The sequence below is a fragment of the Eubalaena glacialis genome, chromosome 1 (genome assembly GCF_028564815.1).
Source record: "Eubalaena glacialis isolate mEubGla1 chromosome 1, mEubGla1.1.hap2.+ XY, whole genome shotgun sequence".
In the NCBI taxonomy this organism is placed as follows: domain Eukaryota; kingdom Metazoa; phylum Chordata; class Mammalia; order Artiodactyla; family Balaenidae; genus Eubalaena; species Eubalaena glacialis.
In genome coordinates this window covers 210,915,374-210,937,240 of record NC_083716.1, presented here as the reverse complement: position 1 = coordinate 210,937,240, position 21,867 = coordinate 210,915,374, and the positions used below count along the sequence as shown (strand labels likewise).

At 37.6% G+C, this 21,867-nt stretch overlaps 1 protein-coding gene across 1 annotated transcript in view; it reads right to left on the bottom strand.

The window, feature by feature from the left end:
• Positions 1-232: 232 nt before the first annotated feature.
• Positions 233-21,867, bottom strand: part of ADAM23 (ADAM metallopeptidase domain 23) — a 159,531-nt gene continuing 137,896 nt past the window's right edge. Inside the window, exons 23-26 of the mRNA XM_061204199.1 lie at positions 21,447-21,615; positions 19,342-19,453; positions 7,446-7,536; positions 233-281 (exon numbers count right to left, since the gene is read on the bottom strand). Coding sequence (XP_061060182.1) covers positions 233-281; positions 7,446-7,536; positions 19,342-19,453; positions 21,447-21,615 — 421 coding nt within the window. The remainder of the gene's footprint in view (positions 282-7,445; positions 7,537-19,341; positions 19,454-21,446; positions 21,616-21,867) is intronic.

Sequence of the window (21,867 nt, the reverse complement as noted above, 5' to 3'; positions counted from 1 at the left end):
AACATTGTCTTTTGCTCCCTTTTATTGACAGGTGGTGGGAGGGGGTTCTTTGAAATTATTTCCAAAAAGGACAGTTTTCTTTTACCCCATCCCTGTCACCCCAACTTTAGTTCTGTAGTCATTACCACCCAGTGTTTTTGTTTACAGACTTAATAGTTCCGGCAACGATGCTGCAAGTATGTCATACCCAGAATCCAACAGTGCGAGATGCCGTTTATCCAGTGCCGCTGATTCAGATGGGGCCTTGCTGAGTAGGATCGAACCTCCTCTTCTTGACATTTCTTCCAGAGTGCGTCAAAAGAAGATGCAAGCAGAGGGGAAAAATCCACAATATTAATCAGATCGTGATGAGAGAAGGGTAATGATAATGACAACAATGCTAGTTCCAGAGCAAAGTAATCAACTGGCCCCCCCGAGGCAGATTTTCCAAAATAACTTGAAATTGAAACACAGAATGGCTCACACTTTTGGATGTTGTTACAACCTCCCTGCCAGTGTATATTCATTTATGAATACCAAAAGAAGCTTCAAGTTGTTCATTGTAAATCACAGAAAGCCTCAGCAGCCCAATTTGTCTATTTCAGAAGTAAATGACATGGCTAATTTTAACTAGATGTAAATTATTCCAGGGAGGCTCTCCCACTGAGGGGGCTATTAGCAAAACTAAGACAAATTCTGCAGGTCTTAGAGCTACTTCCTTCCAGAACTTGAGAGTTCTATATCAGTGGATCAGCCTTTGTCAAAGTGGAAAAAAAAAAAAACAAAACTTTGCTCTACTCAGTTATCTTGCTGCCTTGGTGGTGTGAGCTCTTACCCTACTCTGGAACAAGCATTTTCTTACCTAGAAAGTTGAAAACCTGAGTGCACAGTAAGACAGTACACTCAAGGGAGAATGGACACAGGCTTGGGTTAGTTAAGCAAATGCAGCAGCTTAGCTTAGTTTGAAGTAAGCAAGTTAAAATGCCTTGCTCACGGTGTCCGGTCTCCTAAAAAGAGGTTCCTACGTTTAAAAAGAGAAAAGAAAGAACCAGCAAGACACTACAAGGCAACAACAAAAGTTAGTTGCAACCTCCCCGTGGTCTGGCTTCATGTGGGGCATCAAGCAAGGGGGCTCATGCATTCAGTCTGCACACTGGGCGGGTGCAACGCAGCTGCCACCGCGGCATCATGCAAAACTGGACACCAAGGAGTCCCCAGGATCCCTCATTCCCCTGCCCACTCACTTGGGGCCAGCTGGATACCCTTACAGCCCTAAGTACCAAAAGGATTACAGTATATTCCTCCTCGCCCATAGGTAATTCAAAATAAAAACAATACCAAAGCTCAAAATATGTAGAAAGACATCCTGCAAAGTTCTTTTTTTTTCCAAGATGACCACTTTTATGCTTCTCTTTTGAAATAACAAAAATAAAAATCTTTAAAGAAAATCTCCCTTCTCTTTTTTAACGTTTTCATTATGGCATCTTCATTAATGGCTTAAACATGTGGATCACTGGCTAACATGTAGTGCAAACACTATTTCCAACAGTGCTACTTTTTTCTCTTCACCATTTCCCACCCCTTCAACCCTCTTTTGGATCAGTATTCTTAAAAGCAGCCATTACTGAAGCTGCCCAGGAAAGAGGGGAGAACAAACAGGAAGTCTCCCGTGATGTATCTGTCACTGAGCTAGTTTCCTTCAGAGCACAGGACCTGTGTCTCTACCTATGTTCACTGCCCTTGAAGGTAGATATATAAGGAACCACACGTCCTGCGAGTCAGGTGGGGAAAAACAGGGACTGCTTGACCTTGTGAAATGACCCTGAAGGACTAGGAGCCCCAACCTATTTAGATATGTATTGCTGGAACGCATGAGAAATGTTAAACTAATGTCTCCCCAATTAAAAGCGGATGTGGAGGAAAGATCAAGTGTGATCATGCTACCCATGTAAATGACTATATTGCCCTCATTCAAATTCAGGGAACGTCAGATAAATAGCCATGTTTACGGTCATAATGGCAATCTGGTTCTTTTTTTTTTTTGGCCGTACCATGCAGCTTGCAGCATCTTAGTTCCCTGACCAAGGATTGAACCCGGGCCCACGGCAGTGAAAGCACTGAGTCCTAACCAGGAATTCCCTGGTTCATTTTTAAATGGAGATATGAAATTCCATTTCAGCCTGGCATACAGGCAACCTCTAGTGTCCAAAAGCTTGTGCTCCTTTTAAAAGTCAGTTTTTGAAGCTTAGATTGCATTTTTTATAAAAAAAAATGTTCTACAGTATGACTGGACTCCCAGGGCAGACCAGGAGGCCAAGCCACCCTCCTGTCTATGGGAAAATGGACTCTAGAAACTAATGGGGAGTTCCAGGACCACATTTCCTCCACTGATGTCCCAGCAGGGAGAAAGTGGAGCCCCGTGATGAAGACAGAGAGGGATACTCCTGCAGCAGGCTGACTCTGAGGGCTCCTCAGGGGTAAACTGTAAAACCACTATGGGCTACTGTATGTTGAGAACTGCCTGTCAAGTCTTTTTGTTCTATTTTAATGTGAAAGCACTAGTCTCACGTGTAGGTGCTTGCTGCTTTTCTTCCACAAGTGTTTCCTCTGAATACCTCTGCTCACTAGATTCTGAAGGCAGCTCACTTTTTCATCGTAACCTGCAAGGCATTTCTGGATCATTATAAAATATTAGTGTAATCCATAAACCCTGCATTGACCCAGTTTTCATCCATTTTCACTATTTCTGAAAAACCCGTACTTTTGTCTACTATATATTATACTATATATACATCTATACAAAATTCTTAAAAAGCACTTCAGGTAACAATAACCATCTTGGAATTGCAAAGTCTTAGGTCTTCTTTTAAGGGTATGTTTATCCACCACTAAGACCTTCTTTTCTTTCCATGATGAGTCATCACCTGTCCACCAAGAACCCTTTGCCCAACCCCGCCTCCTTGGTCACCTTAGACTGAGTTCCCTTCCCTAGGGGGTTGAGTCAGGGAGCTGAACTGGGTCTTTCTGGCCAACCCAACACCACCACCACCTGTGAGGTCTGAGTGAGAAAGTGCCTAACCCAGGAGTCGCAGGTACTAGAGGAATCAGGCTCCTTATTTTGCACTGGGATATGGTCATGGAATTCAGATAAGCGGCAATCTGGTTATCTTCCTCATGGAAAGACTACCTAAAATTGATCCCATTTCCTAACTCTATAAAAATGAAAAGCAAAAAAAAGAAAAAAGGACATTTGCTTTTTTGAGAAAACGTAATTAGCAATGTTAAGTTCCTTTCAAATTTCATCCAAGGTGACATTCAAACAATTCAGTTAACTTTCCTTGTGATAATCCAGATATGGCCCTTTAAATTTCATTTATTGCAAGCACCTACACGGTCTTTTCTTTAGCACTTCCAATGACAAGGAACATAAGCCAAACAGAATCTTCTAGAGTTCAAGTCAGGCTCAGTAAGGACTTGTATCCCAAGTAACTTCTCATAGAGAGGAAACCACATATGTAATTCCACAGACTTATTAAATTAACACTTTTAACGTCAGGAGGAGCTCTGCCAGGCTAGGACGGCCACTCCTGCCACCAAATCCCATGCAGAGAGCAAGCAGCGGAATAATGGGACATGACAACAGACTGAGATTATAATATGGTTGGAAGAACTCAATATTCATCCTAAAATCTTGTGATATGAATTGTCAACAAACTATGGCACCATCTATTACCTTCAAGTTCTTTTCCTACCATCACGTAGAATTCCTCTTTTCTACTACCATCGCCTATGATGTTGATATACTTTATGGGCATATAAATGACCATATTGTTCACGTCAAAATTCCTGTCTTCAAATTTAAGGAATTCAGCTAAAAAGCCATATCTAGGTTAATAACAGCAATTCTGTTCATTTTTAGATGGAGAGAGGAAATTTTCTTTTTATATATTTGTCACTTTTCCTAAGCTTTAGAGAATGATCCTAAATGCTGCTAAAACGATCCTTCATTTTCTCGATTTTTTCCAAAGTCCAGGGAAAGCAACAGCTCTAATAACCTAGTGGAGTAGAATTATTATTCAGCACTGGATAGGGGCCATGAGTCTCCATGAGTCAACCAGGACAGAGGTTTGCAATCTTCTGCATCACATTTCGTAGCTTTATTTAGTGTGTGTAGGGATGGAGAGAAAAAAAGAGCATGGGGTGAGTGTAAATCGATGCAGATGTGGTGGAAAGTTGGACAAATTGGTGTGCCAAGGGCCTATGTTCAGTTTTCACAGGATTTCTCAGAGAAAAATCCTGACACCCCCAAAGACTGAGAGTTCATAGATTGAATTATCCCTTAGCCATCTTCATACTTGGAATATGCAATGAACTGAAGTTACTAAGGTATGCCTACCACATTATCCAATACATCAGAATATTAAAAAAAAAAATAACCTACCAAATGAAGCATTTTTTTCTTTTTAAGAGTTTCACAACCTTGCTCATGCAAGTCTTACGTTAACCAAAACTTTCAGACTCTACTCTGCTAAAAAGAAGTAATCTAAATTCATATTATTTTTTTGACCACAACAATCTTGATAAAGCTTCATTATCACTTTACACACACAAATATGTACACATTCACACATGCATGTACACTCACATATGCTTATGCTTTTACCACCTATTTCAGGGGAAATATGGTTTAAAAAAAGAACCATAAAGAACGGCAGACAGTGTCAGGAGTCAGAGCACAGCTGTATTTCTCATGCATACTCTTAACAGATTATATTTGGTATGATAACTTCCTCTACATCTATGTTACTCAGTGTTACACCTAAAGAAATGTGACATTAGGAAAAAGCAGTACTTCCCCTGAGGAGTTAATATGTTTTCCTTTAATCTAAAAGTTTATGTACCCTCAGATTCTTCAGGCTACTTTGCCAATTTCCCATCTAGTAATAAAAACCCATTTCAGGAGGGATTTCCAATAAAGGTATTTAGAGCAATCCTTTTTAAAAACTGTTTTCAACTTCTGATTCTAAAGAAAGCTCTTTTGTATCTACACTGAACTCAATGAAAAAACTTGAAGTTTCAGTTCAACTAGCAAATAATTATACTTCCAAATCAACTCTAGACTAATCATCTCCAAAACTGTCCAAATGGTGGGAAAACCTAAGCTTTATCATTCAGCACCCAAAGCTTTTTATTGCAAGGTGTAAGCAGTTATTTAAAGTTTAATACAAACCACATGGTTACTATTAAAATCTAAAGATCTAAACTCTGAAAATATAAAGCTTCTCATGGAGCAACCAATAGCACAAAGAGTAGCAGCTTCTCCGAATTTAAACAGCTAAAGTGACATGTTCAAGAATTCTGCCTTCATTTTTTTCTTTGTTTCAGGGCATACAAATATTTACTTCGCACTATTGTGTGCCTCCTACAATGTTTTCCTATAAGGGTCATAGGGATGGGAAGGGGTATTGACACAGCCCAGCTGCACACGTGTCTGCACAGCATCCCCACAAAGGCTGTTTTTCTCACCTCACTAAGTATCCATTTCTCCCCCTCTTTTTGTGTGTGTGTGTGTGTTCTTCTGATGATCAGACATCTCTCTCAGATATAAATAAACTGTACGGGCCTAATCCACTTATATACACAGTGATAACGGCTTTTTTCTTTTTCCCCAAAGAAACATGCAATTCAAGCTGTGAGCTAGGCCAGGCCACTGTTTTGAGGTCCTGCTACAGAACAGTGCTCTTATCTCCAAATGCTGAAGTGGTACATCTGTCACTGCATGTGGCTGGATGGCAAAGATGCCCAGGAGACTCTTCTCCAGCCCTTTGAAACTGAGGTTTCCTAACACTAAGGAGGCATAAGCCTGGGCATGAGCCAAATTTATTTTTCTTGAGGCATATTTATGAAAAAGTTCAAAGGAGCATTCTAGAATGATAACAGATCATGGAACTACTGCAACGTACAATGACATTTTTACAGTAATGAGACACTGAAAAGTTTTTGCTGGAATTAGGTCAGCCCAAACAAACATATATTCTTTTGTTAGGCACCATGTGAGAGACTCACCATCTGGGCAATATTTTGTTCATACCATACAAGAAATTTAAACAGGACTTGCTTATTTTGTGTGTGTGTGTTTTTCAAAGCATTTTGATGCCAAAATTACTGTTTCACCAAACAAGTTCAAGTTTATAAATATCTCTGTAGACAAGAAGTCCCATCTGATAACACCTTTCCAACTTGAAGCCACTCAAAACCTTGTAGGCTTATGCATTAAATCTTAATAACAAAATTAGCAGAAAATGTTGAATTTATTTAAATCATCTATTGGTTTGTTTTTCTTTCATAATCAGTTTCTAATAATAATATTTTACCTGGTTTAAATATATTGAATTCAGAATTCCAAACATAAAATAGAATAAAGTTCATAATTAACGCAATTAATTCAGATAATTCAAGGTCAGAAACTTTCAGTTTCAATTTAGGTCAAAAACTTCCTCCATTAAATAACCAGATGGAGGCAAAGTGGGTTTTGAATTTGGGTAATGGTCTTATTTCCTGCTTAAATTTGTTTCCCTAGATCTAACTGAAACTGAATTTATCACAGGGAGTGTTTGGCACAGGAGGTCTGATCTACAAACCACAATAATCAAGTCATCACAGCACGAAAAGGTATAAAAGGCAATTATCCAATGAATCCAAGGTATGGAAACATCCAAACTGGATAAATTAGGTCCAAAAATTTGGACCACAATTAAGGTTTGTTTGTGATTATCTGGTGTGTCTATTTAAACAAACTTACTTCAGTGATCAATGTACAATCCAAACTGAAAGGTCATATGAAAACACAAAGGCCTACCAGTCATGTCAATATTAACAGTTCATTAGAAAATAGTAAGTGTCACAAAGCCACAGACTTCAAATTCCAATGAGAAACCAATTCAGTAGGTTAGGGAATTAATAAAACTATTTTTTAAAAATCTGTTTTTATAAAATAATGAAGCTTTTCAAATCACAAAGCTATACATGTTACATGTGAAAAATAAGAACCAAATGGTTACTTAGGCTGTGAAAATTTCAAAATGTCAATGGCATATACACCAGTTTTAAACAGATACAAGGAACTTATATCCACTTATTTCCAATGACATAGTTTCCTCGATTATCTGCCTATAAATAAATGTTTCTCAGGATGCTTGCTCCTAAAAGTTCTTTTATCAAAGAACTTCTCCTTTAAGCAGTGCATGTGACTGCCTTCTACATTTCATGTTTTCCCACTTGCCTGAAGATGATATTTGAGGTTCCATGTTTCTTCTTTTCTGACCCATTTCTGAACAAAAATATTTATTTTTAGCAGTTTTACTGTTGAAACTCGAAATCTGGTAGCAGGAACTCAAAACTTAGTTATGTAAGCAGAAAAGAGAAGTGCCAGAGCCACTGAGAAGAAGACATGCGGCATTGCTTACTTAAATCCCCATCCTGTGCCCCCAAGGACAATAGCTGCTACCAGTATGGCACCAGCGATGGAGCCTATTATGAGATTGGTGGCACTAGGACCTGTGACAAAGGATCATGGGAAGAAAGTCATATGAGCAGACCACTTTCATTACCACCAGGGACAGGCAGATAAGCGGTTTCAGGAAGTAAGTCCCCTGCGTAAAAGATCGCTAAACACTTAAATTGCCTTTATTTATAGACAGCTACTGCTTGGATTCATCTACCTGGAAATCTAAAGTTTCTGCACCACTGACAGAATAATTCATTCCATTCACCTTTTTCAGACTTTGAAGCAAATTATGGATGCCCAATTGCTGCCCTTGCCCACCTTTCTTCTCCTCCCCTTTCCCAGTATCACGAATCAAACAAGTAAAAGAGCGAATAAAGAACACGACTGCGTTAGAATTCATCCAATCTGACTGGCAAATGGGGGCATGAAAAGAAGGAAAACTATTCCACTGAAATGCTCTTTCAAGCAGCACATAAAGTTGTCTGAATGCTAAATTTTTTATCCCCCGTTGGAGACAGTTAAAATTTAGAAGTCAGAAGGAGGGTATCAATAAATAACTAGAAACTTTGAAGCTCTCAAAGAGCTTCCCTGTACAGACCTATACAGTGTTTACACAGCAACATGGGGTTCCAAAGACAAGATATAAAGGAAGCATAAAATTCATTTGGGTAATTCTGTAGAAATGGGAAAAAGATTCCTTAGGTTCGACTGAATCTATCTTCAATTTTCTAGTTATTGCTAAGAGAAATCTGAGGCTTAGAGACAGTTAAAAAAAAAAAAAAAAAAAAAAAAGAGAGAGAGTCGGAAAGACAGCAAGAAAGAAAATATAAGGTGGAGTTTCTATCAGTTGTTTAAGAGTTGAAACATACAGTAAATCCTCTCCACCCATGTGGAAAACACTTTAGCTCACTATTTTTAAATGTAAGAAACGCTAACTTCAGCACACGAATTATTCTAAGTATCACAACCTCCAGGATGCTAATATGCAGGTCCAGTGCTCCTAACAGCAAGCCACTTCCAGTCCTAACTATACATCTCTGTTCCAGAAGTCTCGAGGCCAATTTTCATAGTTCCCCTAAAATCCTGAGTTTGTGTATACATTCATTTCTGTGTAAAAAATTCTCTTTTCTGCTCACATCAGTGCCCTCAACTGTGTACATAAATGGATGCCACTTTTAGCAGCACCAAAATTGTGTGCATTATATGTTTTTACTCGGAGACCACCCAGGGCTGTGGGCATGAGTGGGGAGGTGGAGGATGAGTGAGTCTGGGGGACAATGGGAGGCTGGGGGGTGTGGTCTTCACAGGCTCCTGGGCTGTGACACGCTCTTAAGACTAACCACTGAGGTTCTACGGAACACAAATCTCAGTGGCCTGTAGAGACACACTGAAAATAATAAATAACAATGAGTGCAGGAAAAGCAGATTACCTACTGTATATTGAGCACTTACTACATGCTGGGTACAGTTCTAAGCTCCTGACAAATATTATTTCATTTGATCCTCACAAAAACCTTACGAGATAGGAACTATGATTATCCCTGCTTAATAGATGAAGAAGCAGAGGCTTCTAGAAGTTAATAAGCGACAGAGGCAAAATCTGAACACAAATTTGTCTGACTCTCAAGCTTATGCTACAAATTGAGGGTCAGCGAACTACAGACCACAGGCCAAATATGCCCCCGATGCTTTTTTTGGCAAAGAAATTTTATTGGAACACGGCCACGTTCATTGGTTTACATACTGTTTATGGCTGCTTTCATGCAGAGACAGCAGAGGTACACACAAGGCTATGACAGACACCCTGCGGCCTGCAAAGCCAAAACAATTTACTATCTTTAAGATTACCAAACATTATCCCATTTAGCTGTATTTCCTCCCCACATTTTTTTCTGCTCTCGTTCTTTTTTTTTTAATTTTTATTTTATATTGGAGTATGGTTGATTAACAATGTTGTGTTAGTTTCAGGTGTACAGCAAAGTGATTCAGTTATACATATACATGTATCTATTTTTTTTCAAATTCTTTTCCCAGTTAGGTTGTTACAGGATATTGAGCAGAGGTCCTTGGGCTATACAGTAGGTCCTTGTTGGTTATCTATTTTAAATATAGCAGTGTGTATATGTCAATCCCAAACTCTCACATTTTAATAAGGAATCAAATTTTGAAACAAACTTTCAAAAAATTTGTATTGCCATCTACATTCTGTATGCTTTAGAAATGATTTGTACTTTACTAGCTCAGAAAGCATAGGTTGGGATTAGAATCAATACACAATCCATGAGAAATGATTCCTGATTTACAGTTATAAACTAAGGAGTAGAGGTAAAGGCAAAAATCCCAAACAAAACCAAAAAAAAAAGCTCTGTGGAATCCTCAGCGACTAAATGAACATTAATACTACCAGTTGAACCAAAAAGTGTTAAAACCATCTATATCATACTATGTGGATTTTATTTTTAAAAAGCGATATTTCTGTTTTTAGCAATTATGGCAAAATTTAGAATTTGAAGGAAAAAAATCAGTAAACTAATAGACAAAAAGAGTGCAGAAACCAAGTTAAATAAATAAATCTATTTAAAAATATATATATATATGCTTATACGGACTTAACCTGTCACAACCAGAAATAGCCACAAACTAACAACAGTGGAAGGGTAGATGAAACAAAGGTTGGTAACAAAGACTATGCTTTACAGCAAAGGCCTTGGGTTTTGCCCAGCTCTAAATTTTTCCAAGGGAAATTTATTAAAATTGATCCCTTCTGTTAGTACATTGCAGTTATGGCCAATAAATAATATAAAATGATGTAAAAATGGAATTTATATACTATAAAATAATATAAAAAATGGAATTGGGATGATTTTTTAGAAAACTACCTTTCTTCAAGGAGGAATTTCACATAAATGTATATAGAATTTCTCCTGGAAAAGGAATGTTGCTTCTGTATATAATCCAGTTAACAGACCCAAAGTGAAATTTTACAGGACAAAGTTCTTGTTTTCTCTAAATATTTTACCTCTGTCATATACAAGTAAGTAAGGAGAGATAAAATATTTATTTTCTAACAAGTAAAGAGAAATAAAATATCTTTTCCAGTATTTTAGCTTCCCTTGGGTTAATTAGCTTCACAGTCAATACAGATGGGATGTGAGTTAGAAGATCCCAGTCTAGTCAAAGCCCTGCAGTCAAGGGGAGAGAAAGCTTAGGTAATCTTCAACACAAAGTGAGACCTCTGGACTCCCTCCTCTCTTAATGCTATTTTGGTGCCTAGGTCTCCCAGGCCCGTACTGTACTGTGTGCAGCAACTAACGGGACTAAGGAGGAACGTGTGTGATGTTAGCAACACGCCCATGGTTTGGGGAGGTTGAATAGCGTTTATCTGGTGTTTCCTTAAGATACTAGGAAATCATTCCTGGGCCACTGGGGAGTGTTACCACCACTACACTGAATAGAAAAGACAGCATGTGTGTGGGGTATTTCTGTTATTTGTAAATGCTCTCTCTGTAATTAGAGGGGGAAAAAATCAGGATAATCTTTTAGTCTACAGATTGGCAATCTCATAAAAGCAATATCCCGTGGAGAAATGACAGCTATTGTGAGGATGTGGATCAAGTACAGGGCAACCTAAATTAAAGCACCAATGAGGAGAGCTGTATTTCTGTGTAGGGCAAGTGGCACACAATATATTTATTTATACACTGGTTATTTTTAAGACAAACCCACCAGATAATTTGCAACTGTTCACTTAAGGTTTGCACTAAACATCTTCCCTTTCTTAAGGCTCCTTGTTTCCAAATATTTATGTAAACTTCTGATTTGAATGACTAACCTATTCTATAAGAAGAAAATAAAGGCAGTATCCTGAATATCTTTTTTTTTTTTTTAAATTAAGCTGAAGCCTCCTATATCACTCTAAATAAATGGAGGCAATATTAGTGGCTACCTTTGGATTATCTTTAAAAGGAGCTACAACTGTTGATAATTCCTAGCTGTATACGTGGATCTATTTGACTGGTGAAGATTAAACTTGTTATAAGAATCCTAACAAACTCTCATATAAAAGCATTTTTGTCAATAGTTTGTCCAAAAAAGTCTGTATCTTAAAATTACTTTTACAAATGGAGAAACAATGGAAGCTTTTGGACCATTGCCTTAATTGTGAAGACATCATAAGCACCCCAATATTATTTTATGCCCCACATTGTTCCAGACAGGAGAAGGTTCTCCACTGCACGAGAAAACCACAGGACACAAACACATCCAAATCACACCACAAGGGGCACTACCACGGGGGACACAGCAATGAGACAACACATGGGGGAGTCAGATGCCAAGGGTCAGCTCACACGCCAGGAACCAAACAGAAACACTCTGAAACTCAGAAAGATGCTTACTCTATTCCCCACCCTGTGCCTCCAAAAATCACCCCCAGGGCCAGAATGGTGCCGGCCACGGCACCTATTAGCCTGCTTGTGGCCATGTTCACTGTGTGGAGGGAAAACGGAGATTTTTTTTAACAAAGGAAATTAATTACACACTGATTTCACTATCATACATATAATCCGTTCAGGAAATGCTTTGAAAGTCAGTTAAAGATAGAGATCTTTGCTTTAAGATTTGAAATTAAGATCTACATACACATTGCAAATATTTGAGGATGATTTTGAATTTATGTTCAAATTCCACAAATGCTACTTAAAAACATAATCTTTTATAAATACTTTAAACATGTAAATAATCCAGTTTGAGTTATAGGTCCTACACGGAGTGAAATAAAATTAAAATGTAATTTTAATTGCATAACAGCAAATCTGTATTTTGGTTATGAAAGTAATAAACCATTACGATGCTTTTTATAAACTTCTCAAACCGTGAAATATGCCTAAGAAGCTATATCTTTTTTAAAATTCAGATCTTATTCAAATTTTGTGAAAATCCTTACAAATTTAAAACAGAATATATTTCAAATGAACTGCATTTTTACCTGGAAAGTTACTTTATCTAAAGGAAAAGTGTATCTCAAATAACCTGTAATGTTTGGGACATACATTGCATTGGGACATTTAGTTTTTGTTTATAGTCTCCAGTGTATAAACTATGCACTGAGAGAAAGTTAGGGTCTCCGGGCAACTGTCTTAATTGCTTCAAACCATGCAGTAGTGGATGGCTGAGTGGAGACACTCCATCCCCGCACATCACGACTTCTGTGAATAGCTTTGGCATGTTGCAAAATGGGCCTGGGATGAACACAGGTCCCCAGCGTTCTCTGCATGGGCAAGATGAAGTTTAGCGTTGAAGGAAGAAGGTAGGTTATTCAGGGTTGAACGTGTCTGTGCGGCTGTGACTATACATGCAAACCTGTGGACAAAAATGCACTTTAACTCACATTTCTATGTGAATCAAAAGTACTGGCTTCAATCACTTTACCAGTTAAGACTGAAATTAGCTTCCACAAGGCTGCATTCACACAGATTGTGTGTTATGGCAAACAAAGAACTATGACTCGAAGTCACAATTTTTTAAGGCTTAATATTGGGCTTGTTAACATTTTGAGCTAAATATTCTCCCAAAGAAGAGAGAGGACCTTGGTGAGCAACTGTACAATTGCTTCATTTTATCACAGAGCAAATAATCTGAGTGAGAGATTCTAGTTTTATCATTAACTAAGCACAACCTGAGTTGTTCTTAAAATAACGAAAAAGATGGGGGACACAACAGAAAACAGAGAAAGTCTATGGAGAGCATTGAGGGGAAAAGAAAGAAGACCAACATATAAGGTGGTGGCAATGTTTTCCAAATATGACAGTACATTATAATTCAAAATAACCTAACTGATGGCTCAGATTTCCAAATTGTGGAGGTAAATATTGGGATGAAAGGTATTCTAGATCGAGTGCCTTATTTTTTCTTTTTTTGAGTCCTTAGAAAATCATTGCTTTCAGAATACTAAATTAACCAGGATACATCATGTTATCATTTTTTTTTCTTTTTTTGCTTACGTTTTAGGCATTGGCCCTCAGACCCGAAGTACGTGAGAGTACTATTACCTCGTTCTTATATAAGCTCTATGTGCTAAATTACAGGAAACACACACACATCTCTGTAAAACATAATGATAAATGAATATTTGTTATCTTTATAGTAACTGTATGAATGATGACTAAAAATAGCTATTTTAAAAGGCTTTTTGTATTTGCTATGGATGTAATTTCTCACTGCAGAACCGAGAGAATTAGGCAATCAATCATGCAGGTGTTAGAAACAGCCAGAGGAACAAGACTTCTACAGATGCTTCAAATATGTATTCAAGATAAACAGATATAGTCTGTAATCTCCCCTGAGCAAGAACAATTATCTCCAATTCTTAACTGATGAGTAGTCAACACCAAAGCAACATAAAAGTAAGTGGAAAAATAGCTTTTTCAAAGGTATCCTCTCCCGTCTTTGCTCTCCCTCCCTCCCACTACTTTTAATGGTGGTATACTAAAAATATATGTAAAATCCATTTGATTCTTTATCATGATACTTGACAGGGTTATCTCTTTCAGTAGGTAGCGACTCAACGTGTTTTCAAACTGGCATGGATTCACTGAGTGGCTCACAGGTGGGTGGATTTGTACAGGGGAAAATATTCAGAAACCAAGGTCTCAGCTGCTCTTCACAGCTACAAAGAATTTATCTTCTCATTGAAAAAAAATTCCTTGGATCTTTAGGGGCCTATGATCTAGTTTCACTTCTGTAATAATTTATTTATTATGTAACTGTATTTGTTCATTCACTCACTCATTTGTTATCTACCAAATGCCTTTTTTTTTGGTTCCAGAAAATACGGTGTAAGAGTAAGGGAGCAAAGAACACAGTCTGGTTAAAGATTAAGTATAGTATTTATTTCTAATCTTAAATTTTAACAAGATAATAAATCTCTGCAGAAAGAACTTTGGTGCATAGAGTACAAATGATGGCTTTGATGCCTCCTGCCTTTGAAGTATTAAAGGATGCAGGATTATAGCCCCTTTTGGTTCATTGGAATCACATAGATGAAATAATGCAGCTTTTTGTTTCAGAAAGTCTCTAGAAGTAAGAAAAGAAAAAAGCCAATCGCTCAGTTTCAAAAACACAATTTCAAAGTGTCTGAAGCATGACTAGTCTGTGGAAGAATTCTACGTATAAAATAGAAATTCCTAAGAAAAGGAAAAATTTCATAGTTCATATCTTGATATTATATATGTCTCAAAAATTCTACCTCTTATCACATATGATAGCAGGGACCAAGATTAAAAATAATAATAATAATCCAGCAAACAACAGAAAGAGGAAAACAAAAATGAAAACATACTGCTGCATGTTAATAATATAATGCTTCCTTTGACAAGCAATGGATCAGCTAATAAGCTTAATCATTACCTGTTTATTTTTTTCACCCTTTCTACTTAGTACTGATATGAAAACTAGCAGCATAACTTAACACCCAGCTTTAACTCAGGCTGTGTGCAATAACAGAAAAAAAACATTGGGCTGAAGATCAGGTGATCTACGTTTTATTGTTGGCTCTGCACCTAACTAGCTGTTAACCTTGTTAATTTAGTTTTCTCATTTTTAAAACAATGGGTCTGAGCTGAATTGCCACTAAGGCCCTTCCATCTCTGATCCGATGACTATTGTCATGATGAAAGGGTCTGACCAAAGCTTCCCAGGACCGTTCTTTGCCCTTATATATATCAATGAAAACATTTGATATGTTCCAGTTTCTTCTCTTTCCTCCTACAATGGTGCTGCAAACCAACCAGTGAGAAAAGTTCCACTGTATTTCATAATAAGCACTGTGCAACGATGCCTACACATCACAAAAATTACTGGTACTCAACGTGGCTCTCCTTACAGCAGGTGGAAATTCTAGGTCTTCTAAACAGAGTTCAAACATATTTTACCCTTGTAGAACAAACCAAAATAATTTCTTTCAGGGAGTTCAGTGGAAACAGGTTGGGAGAAGAGGGACCCAGAAAAGTCTTCATATGTAAAATGAATGACAATGTAGAAAACATGAATGAAGTAATATGTGATAGAAAATCTTTTAAAAAAAATCCTCGCCCACATGGTTTTTGCATTGAGATCCTATTTCTTGTCTTTTAGTAATTTTGATTTGAGAGTTGGAGCAAATAGTCTAGCATGCTTTAAACAGTGGGTTAACAGTGGACAACTTTAGCGAGTACAGAGTGACTTCAATGGCAATACTTTCATGTGTGTTTTTCATCCCTACCTAGATGGAGAAGTTGAATTTTTATTCTTCCAGGAACCTATAGTTAAAATGAAAGGAATACCCAAAACACATTGGTTCACTTCTGACTTCCTCAAATCAATGGAAACAGAGTCACAGAATTCACCTTTATTTTTTACTAATTTGGTCTTGATCCAACACCAGACCAATTCAATCATGAGAAAGAATGTAGAGCACAAAGTTATAGAGAAAAACTTTGGCACCTCAAACAGCTGCTGAACCTACAGTCAAGGAAGTACTGATTGTTTCAATACCTTGAGTTCATTACTTGTTACTCTTCAGCAAGGCAATACAACAAATGGATTCTGATAAACGGAAAATCAGCGCTACATGCACCATTTCACTTCCTTTATATATTCCCAAAGAGAAGGGATGTGATATTTATTGAGTGCCTACTATGTGCAAGGATGTGCTGACTTTTAAATAGTAGAGAATCAATAAATATTTGCTATCTGGATTAAAAAATAGAAGTAAAGTACCTAGTTTCTCTTTTACCATCTTCTTTTAACCAGAATATCAAAAATCTACAGCCAAGTGTTTAAATTCTTATTTCTGTTGTTTCCCATTTTCCTAGTGTATTACTGGAGTTTCCTATAGAGGCTGAAAAGATATAAACGACCGTTATAGATAGAGCCATTATTTAGTTCTAAAATTGCTTGACTTTTCTGGAAATCGGATAATTTACAATAATAACTGCTCTTTGTTTATATCAATTAATGGCTTTTTTTCAAATGAATCAAGATGATTAGAGATTCATGAGGATTTTAGAAATTTTAGAGCCAATTGGTAGGTTTACTCAAATGATTCCACTGTCCTCATTAAGAATTCAAAAAAAAAGAAAATATGCAATAGGAAAGAAATTTACCAGAATGTTAACATTGATTACCTCTGAGGTGCCAGATTAAGAATGATTTTTATCCTCTTTTTAATCTTTTCTGTATTTTCAAATTTTCCTACAATAAACTTGAATGATCAAAAAGGTTATCTTTAGAAGATAATGAAGACTAGCACCACATTAAATGGGAAGAAAGCAAAACAAAACAAAAGGCAGCTACGGATATTCTCTTCTCTAGCATGTAGTTGTTTACTTTATGCTTCCAAATAAGTTTTCTAGGCACAGGTGAGTGAAGGAACGGGGAATAGAGAGAACCAGACAATTAATAATCCCCTATCCTACATAATGACAAAGGACAAAGTCTAAGCCACTTTAGCTCTGCTCATCTGTTCAGGCATCCTTATACATCACTTGAGGAAACAGCATCTAGATCTTTAAGAGAATCACAGACATGCTATGGCGACAAAATTTGGAAAGAATGAATCTCTCCTTCTTGTCAGAGCCTAAATCTTCTCTAAATCTAAGTTCTGAAGGTGGATCCAAGAATTTTTTGTACTAATTTTAAAGTAACAAAAGACTAAATGTAAAAGTGGAATTGGTTCCTTTTTAGAAATAGAAGGAGAACAGAAATAGACTGTGAGGGTGTGCTTGTGATTCTTATAGAATCTTAATATCATGGCATATTAAGCAAACTCATGAGAAGTGTTTTAACACACCCACTCCTACTGAACATTACACATGCACCCAAATCAGCCTAAATCTCTTCAGGAATTGAGGACTATGGAACTTCATATGCTTTCGAAGTCATAGTTTCCTATACGGACAATACTGAAGCTCAGAGAGTTTAAAGGCACTTTCATCCAAAACTAAGCAGATCAAAATGACGCTATTTCTATATGTATTTTTCCTACCTGCAGGAAAAAGAAGCATGACAGTTATTTATAAAATACTGTTAGCAGTGCCATGAAAAAGAAGAACCTGATATACAATGCCCATTGGTGCACAAAATTCATTCTAGTAATTTTTTGGTTTCTCAGGTACAATGCTATAGATGCTATAGTAAGCCTACTGTAACTGATGACTTTTCTAGATCTTTGAAAATCATAAAATGGGTTGGGAATGGGAAGAATAGTGAGAAAGTGACTATCATATTTATGATGACATAGGCTACATTATAACACGATGTAAAAAAAGAGAATAGGCCTGAGATTGGGCACTTGCGTCCTGGTCCCAGCCCTGCCTCTGGTTACCTGAGTAACCATAGTATGTCACCTGACCTCAGGGGCTGAGAGTTCCCATCTACAAAATGTGGGTGGTTCCAGTCAGAATGGCCATCATCAAAAAATCTACAAACAATAAATGCTGGAGAGGGTATGGAGAAAAGGGAACCCTCTTGCACTGTTGGTGGGAATGTAAATTGATACAGTCACTACAGAGAACAGTATGGAAGTTCCTTAAAAAACTAAAAATAGAACTACCATACGACCCAGCAATCCCACTACTGGGCATATACCCTGAGAAAACCATAATTCAAAAAGACACATGCACCCCAATGTTCACTGCAGCACTATTTACAATAGCCAGGACATGGAAGCAACCTAAGTGTCCATCGACAGATGAATGGATAAAGAAGATGTGGCACATATATACAATGGAATATTACTCAGCCATAAAAAGAAACAAAACTGAGTTATTTGTAGTGAGGTGGATGGACCTAGAGACTGTCATACAGAGTGAAGTAAGCCAGAAAGAGAAAAACAAATACCATATGCTAACACATATATATGGAATCTAAAAAAAAAAAAAAAAGGTTCTGAAGAACCTAGAGGCAGGACAGGAATAAAGACACAGACGTAGAGAATGGACTTGAGGACATGGGAAGGGGGAAGGGTAAGCTGGGACAAAGTGAGAGAGTGGCATGGACATATATACACTACCAAATGTAAAATAGATAGCTAGTGGGAAGCAGCCGCATAGCACAGGGAGATCAGCTCGGTGCTTTGTGTCCACCTAGAGGGGTGGGATAGGGAGGGTGGGAGGGAGACGCAAGAGGGAGGAGATATGGGGATATATGTATATGTACAGCTGATTCACTTTGTTATAAAGCAGAAACTAACACACCATTGTAAAGCAATTATACTCCAATAAAGATGTAAAAAAAAAAAAATGAGGGTGGTTCTAGATAGCCACTGAGACTCCTTCTAACTCTAAACTCCTTTTAATGGCTGGTTAAAACAAAGGTCCAGATCTTTCACGTTTTCTCTTTGAAGTATTAAAGGTCTGTGAAGTATTCCAATTTCTTCCTAATCAAAAGTGTGCTTAAACAGAGCATGGAAGACTACAACTTCCTTCTGGAAGGACTCAAGTAGTGAGGAATGACCAGAGTCTCATGTCAGTGAAAAAGAGTTTATCTATTAAAAAACTGGCATACCTTAGACAAACTATAAAATGATTAACATTTGTGATTATGGAAGAAGAACGAGGTTTAAAGGAAAGAAAGGAAATCGGTATATTTACTTCTTCCCGATCTCAGTTCTAGGCTAAGGGGTAACTTAAACATTTTTTTCAATGTTATATTACAAGAACCCTTAATTCTGCAGTAATATGAATCATACATTTTAATGGCAAAAAGAGATATTCTTATGTGTCTCCTGTCAAATCTATGAAGTTGTTATATTGGCACCATTGGAAGAGTACCAATGAATTCAGTATGCAAGGAATTGAAACCGAAATCACACAAACCCTTGGGTCCTTCGTCCTTCGGGGGATGCAGGCTCCTAACTGGATCCCGGATACTGCAGTCTGTCCCTGCCCAGGTGAAATCACAGATGCAGGTGGCTTCATTACTACACACCTGTGAAGAACAAAGAACAGAGATGCGCCATTTTCACTGCACTTGGTGGAATAATGGTGATAAATGTAAAAGGGACACGGAACAAGGCAGAAGCTTTAAAACCCATTGGGAATTTTTAAAAATCTCCCATGGTTTTGAATACTAGACAAGGGGAAACAATGTATAGATCCAATAGTTGGATGATGTTTTTTTCAGTTAATTATAGAAAAATCAAGAATAAAAGGAAGAAATTTTTAAATTAAATGTTAATTACTTGTGTTGATATTATTTAAGCACACAAATGTCTGACAATGTAGAAACATATATGCTTAATTCAAGAAATTAAGCGATACTGGGTTTAAGAGGCATTGCCAGAGAGTAAATACCTGGAGGCATAAATCACCAATGCACTGCATTATCTCACCATGCTCAACACAAAAGTCATTAGGTGGCACTCTGCCAGCCAAACACACACCCTCCCACCTTCCCTGCCTGCCTGTGGTATCACTCCTCTCTCAGTCAGCCAGGCTGGAGACCCTCCTAGAGCGATCTTTGTCCCTTTCTCTTCCTCTGGGGACCAAGCAGCATGCTGGAATGGATGTGTAATTTAGATGAAATAAATAACCATCCACAAACTAGAGAGAGAGTAGGTTAAATCCTCATCTGCCTGTGAAATACATTCGGAGATAGATTATTTAGAGATGATAAAATCGAACTTAGGCTTATTGGTATAAGAGCTTTTTAATCTGAAATGACATAACACCATGATTATGATTAACAGGCTGAATTTAACCCTTTTTTTAACAAGATGAAAAAGTGGGAGGGGTAGTGGAGACTCATGGGTCTTTTTAAGGCATTAAATTTTATAATGCTTTCAGAACAATAACTTAAAAACTGAGAGGTCTGCCCAGTGCTTTTACTTTACTGTAGCAATTATTGAATATTTACTACATTTACTATGTGCTGGGTACTTACACTCAGTGCTTTGTGTATAGCATCTCATTTAATACGCACACTAGCACCCTGATGGCTGAGAGAGGTTGAGTGACTTGCCCAAAGTCACTGGGATAGAAAGAAGCAGAGCCAGGATTCAAACCCAGGATTCTTTCTAGCCACAAAATCCATGCTCTTGATCACTAGGCTGTACTGCCTCCCAATGAGCCTATGATTTCCACCAAACATGAAATCATAGTCATTGGGCATAAGCTTCTTATGTCTTTCTACCTTGTTGTATGACATATCACCTGTTTAGCTATCTATATTTTGGATTATCTTTACCTTCATTGCAGCATCTTCCTTTGAGATGATCACTCTGAGTTTCTTCATGTCTGTTTTTTCCATTTCAGAAGGCTGTTTAAATTCTGAACTACTTTTCTTTTACTAAACCCAATTTAAATAATTATTAAAATGTGCTTTTAGGTATTAAACCTCGGTTTGCCAGGAAGCATCTGCCCAAACACTTTGTGCATAGAATTAAAGCTACATGCAGTTGTGAGTAGAGAGTACATCTTCTCTTTGGCTGCCAATGGTCCAAGCATAACCGTACAACTTTAAACACATGAATTATAGCAGTGATCCAACCTCTAGTCTAGTGTGATCTTGCACACATAGATACTCAGTATGCATGTTGAGTAGCCGGAAGGCAATTACTGAGAGGGTGTAAATTATTGTGAATGGTACAAAGCAGTCACATGGGGTCTACAGTTTCTTTAGGAACCACATCAATTTTCTTCCAACTCCTTGGATGCCAAGCTATCTCTAGAGACTGCAGTGAATACAAATAGCCAGTGGTAAAAGAAACAACAAAAATAAAACCACATCAACACATACAGGAGTTATTCTTAGCAGATAAGGATACTAAGGAAATAATCATAGTCAGTGCATAGATATTAACAACAGTCATGGAAGGAGAATGGCTGAACTGGAAGTCCAACCACTGTGAAGCTGGAGGATGCCACACAATGTTTGGCATCCTCCAACTTCAGATTTGGGCTGGACACTGATGCCTACTTACCCCATGGCCGGAACAGACTTTACCCTTGGAACCGAGAGGGCAGCTGCTCATATTTAGGGCCTGAATCTGTAGGCACTTCCGATCTAAACACATCATAGATGGGCCACATGGTGTTCCATCTTCTACATAGCCCACATCTGTATCATCATCTAAAACCACATGAGCACCACTAAAAAGAGAAAAATAGTCATACAACCATTAGCACCAGACTTAGAAATATAACATCAACGTGAATGAGGTTTGCTCTTTAGGAAACTGAAGAGGCTGTCAGAGGACATGGATTTCTTCTAGCATTTCTCCACTTTTCTCTTCCTTTCCCCCTTTCCCCACCTCCCCTAAATAAAAGAAACTGTCTTTCACTATCATTATTACACTGCAGTTCATCAGAACAAAAAAAATGTAATTTGCACAAAGTGTGTTC